At 55.4% G+C, this 1,533-nt stretch overlaps 1 protein-coding gene across 1 annotated transcript; it reads right to left on the bottom strand.

Annotated features, from left to right (window-relative positions):
- Positions 1–304: 304 nt before the first annotated feature.
- HDGFL1 (HDGF like 1) lies at positions 305–1,024 on the bottom strand. Its single transcript, XM_042782408.1, has one exon. It carries the CDS (start codon positions 1,022–1,024, stop codon positions 305–307), a length of 720 nt encoding a protein of 239 aa, XP_042638342.1.
- Between the last annotated feature and the right edge of the window lie 509 nt (positions 1,025–1,533).

Genomic DNA, 1,533 nt, shown 5'->3' with positions numbered 1-1,533 from the left:
GAGAGGGGTGTCAGGAAGTGGAAACAGCTGGTCCAAGCCCCACCTGAAGCGCTGGGAAACAGCTCCAGGAAAGGAGAAAGTACACAGTGGCTCTAATTCAGATCACAGGGATATGGCAACATGGCAGTGAGGACCAGGTGGCCTGGCTCAAGCAGGTCAAGGCCCAGGGGCAGGCTGAGAAAGGGTGTGGAGGGAGAAAGTGGGTTGGGGTAGGGGAAGACAGTTCCAGATTGCAGGTCACGGCCAGTTTCCCCAGTAACAGCCAGACAGCAACAGGAACGGGGCTCTTCTGAAACGTTGGTGACTATGGACTCTCCTGACCTCTGACCCCTGGGGTCTCAGCCTCCTTCTCAGGCGTTTCTTCCACTTCCTCAGGCTTCTGCTCCTCTTCGGGGGGGCGGCATACCGCGCGGAGCTCCGAGGGGTCGCTGTTGTCCTCCTCCTCCACCAGGAGAGGCATCTCATCGCCGACCCTGGCCTCTTCCTTCTCCTCTCTTTTGGGCTCGGCCTCCTTGGGACGTTTGGGGGAGGTCTCCAGCAGGTCTCCAGCGCTCCCCTTCAGCGTACACTTCTCCTTCTCCTCCTTGGCTGGCTCCCTGAGGGTTAGCTTTCCCTCTTGGTCACCGCTGCCTTTAAGGGGCCTCTTCTTAATCCCGGCACCGTCGGTGGGCCTCTTCTTATCTCCGGCTCCCTCGGTAGCCATAGGCTGGGGCTTGTCCCCGCAGCTCTTTTCTTGGGAGAAATGGCAGTCAGAAGCCTTGATAGTGGGGTTGTTCTCGATCTCCCACAGCCCCTCACTGAAGCCTCTCCTCTTGTTGGGTCTGCCAAACTTCTCCTTGTACTCTTCATATGGGAAAAGGTTTTTGGAGCCCAAGAATGCCGTCTCATGGGTCCCAAAAAAAAAGACTTGGTATCTGTTGGACCCATTTGTCTGTTCTATTCGGGCAGGCCAATGCATGAAGCCCTTAAGCTTTGCAAACACTAAGTCCCCACATTTGTACTTGCGCTGGTTGTGGAGCGACATGGCGGAGGGCTGCGGCATCTGTTTCCGGCGAGGATGGAAAGTGCCACGCACAATTTTCACGCGCGTAGCAGCCGCTGAGCTTCAGCGACTGCGCACTCCGCCTCGAGGTCGCCCCCTGCCGGATACTTTCCATCTGCTTCCCATTTGGTCTTGCCTGGCTCCCCTAGCCCCACCCCCTGTCTTCTGACCCACACTGTTAGCATTCGTGTAGAGCCTGCGCTAATGGCTGCCCAAGTGCTGGAGCCTGGAGAAGATTCTCACAGAAAGAGGTATAAAGCAGAGAGGTTGTCCCAGTGTCCGTTGTGTGCTGAAAGTGACCCGTAGCTAGTCCAGCTCTAGGGAATGTGAGCCATGAAGATTGCGTAGTTGCTGTGTGGCAAAGTAGATTGCATGGTTGATGTCTGGTAAAGTAGCCTAGAAGGGAGAAGTGGGACAATTAACACGTATTTCCATGAAATTATTAACAGGCTAGCAGTTGGGTGGTGAAAAATATTAAGTGCTTGGCTCCT

This window comes from Orycteropus afer, unplaced genomic scaffold, assembly GCF_000298275.1.
Source record: "Orycteropus afer afer isolate SDZICR_OR568_19922 unplaced genomic scaffold, OryAfe1.0 scaffold00012, whole genome shotgun sequence".
NCBI lineage: Eukaryota > Metazoa > Chordata > Mammalia > Tubulidentata > Orycteropodidae > Orycteropus > Orycteropus afer.
This window is presented reverse-complemented; position numbering and strand designations above follow the sequence as displayed.